Here is a 1,577-nt window from a genome sequence, read left to right as displayed (position 1 = left end):
AGAACCAGAACAGCCCCAGCTCTTTGGTCTCCCCGTCGGTTGGATCTCATKTGCTTACAAAGACAGATTCTACCTTTGGTGATTCAACCAGTAGGTCTGCAGAAGGTCAGGAGGACAAGGTCCGTGAGGCCCCCAGGTCAGGAWAGCTTACGACCCGTGGGAGACTGGCCACCAGGCTGGTCCAATTTAGCCATGAAACCTCCCACACTAAAATGACAGGTGTTTCAGTTTCATTGTCTAACCCCTGTCTATCAAGTGATTCAATCATAACAAAATGTTGGCACAATTTGTCTAAAACACTACAGTGTGACAGAGCTTTACACACCATCAGCCGTACAGCAGAATAGGGTGTTCATTGTGTTTTTTTTTTGGGTGTAACGTCTCACAGATTGTGCTGGTGGACGATCAGGGAGGTGAACCGGCAGTCGGTGCGCGCCATCCTGTCGACCTTCAACTGGAGTGGGTTCTGGGCAAAATGCCACAGAAAGAATTTAAGATGGATCGTCAGGCCCCGTGTCATAAACCACTGAGTCTTCCTGTGGATCTSACAGTAAAAGCCGCCCTGCAGCGAGTTTTACGTTTGCCCGCCGTCGCCTCCAAACGTTTCCTTACCAACAAGGTTATGTSCTACCATGGTGGAATAAGTTTTCAGCCTGTAAAATAAACTTGTGCTGATGTTCTGTGTATTTCACTGCTCTCGTTCTTCAGGTGGACCGGTCTGTGACTGGGTTGGTGGCCCAGCAGCAGTGCGTCGGCCCTCTTCACACCCCGCTGGCCGACGTGGCGGTGGTTGCTTTGTCTCCGTTTGGCCTGGAAGGAGCAGCGACCGCCATCGGGGAGCAGCCGATCAAAGGGCTGCTGTGTCCCGCAGCGGGGGCTCGCATGGCTGTCGGAGAGGCTCTGACCAATCTGGTGTTTGCCAGGGTCACAGCCCTGAAGGTTGACCCTTACTGATGTCATCACAAAATACACATACATGTTCACCTGAAGTAAACAAGAAAAACTTTTAATGCAGGGTTCCCACAGAGCCTTAATAAGTCTTAAAAGGCCTTGAATGCATCAATCCAAAAATAAGGCCTTAATTAGCCCTAAAAAGTCTTAAAACAATTTTCAGAGGTCTTAAAAATGTAAACACATAGTAAATAAGTTGACTAATTCATCTCCTATATTAAATTAATTCATAACATTTATTTATTTTTGAAATATTCCCATTCAGATGTTCCCTTTTGACATCACTTCCTGTTATTTCACCTGCAAATATCTCAACAACTGTTCATCTGAGCAACGTGAAATTCATTTTCTAATGTTAATAATGTTGTCTTTCCAAAAATGCATTCATGTTTCTTACAAAAATTTGATGTCACAGGCACTTCAAGGTTTTATCTACAGCAAGCTGGGGTTGAGACCCCACTGTGGGTCATAAAACTACAGATTTTGGGTTTAGAGTATTTCCAGGAATTAAATTAAGTTTAAAACTGACTGCTAAGAATGGTTTTTTTTGTTTTTTTTTTTGCTATATTTGACAAAATAGCAGTTAGATTTGGATAAAAACAATTGGTCTATTAGCAATATTTGAA

The 1,577-nt window shown here is 43.9% G+C and overlaps 1 protein-coding gene across 1 annotated transcript in view; it reads left to right on the top strand.

Annotated features, from left to right (window-relative positions):
• pfas (phosphoribosylformylglycinamidine synthase) overlaps positions 1 to 1,577 on the top strand; it is a gene marked incomplete at both ends in the record, with an annotated part of 14,250 nt that overhangs the window by 9,799 nt on the left and 2,874 nt on the right. The window contains 2 exon segments of the mRNA XM_014019708.1: positions 389 to 619; positions 709 to 939. Coding sequence (XP_013875162.1) covers positions 389 to 619; positions 709 to 939 — 462 coding nt within the window.

The sequence above is a fragment of the Austrofundulus limnaeus genome, unplaced genomic scaffold (genome assembly GCF_001266775.1).
Source record: "Austrofundulus limnaeus strain Quisiro unplaced genomic scaffold, Austrofundulus_limnaeus-1.0 Scaffold226, whole genome shotgun sequence".
Taxonomy (NCBI): domain Eukaryota; kingdom Metazoa; phylum Chordata; class Actinopteri; order Cyprinodontiformes; family Rivulidae; genus Austrofundulus; species Austrofundulus limnaeus.
Note: the sequence above shows the minus strand (reverse complement) of the source record. Positions and strands in the feature narration are given on the sequence as shown.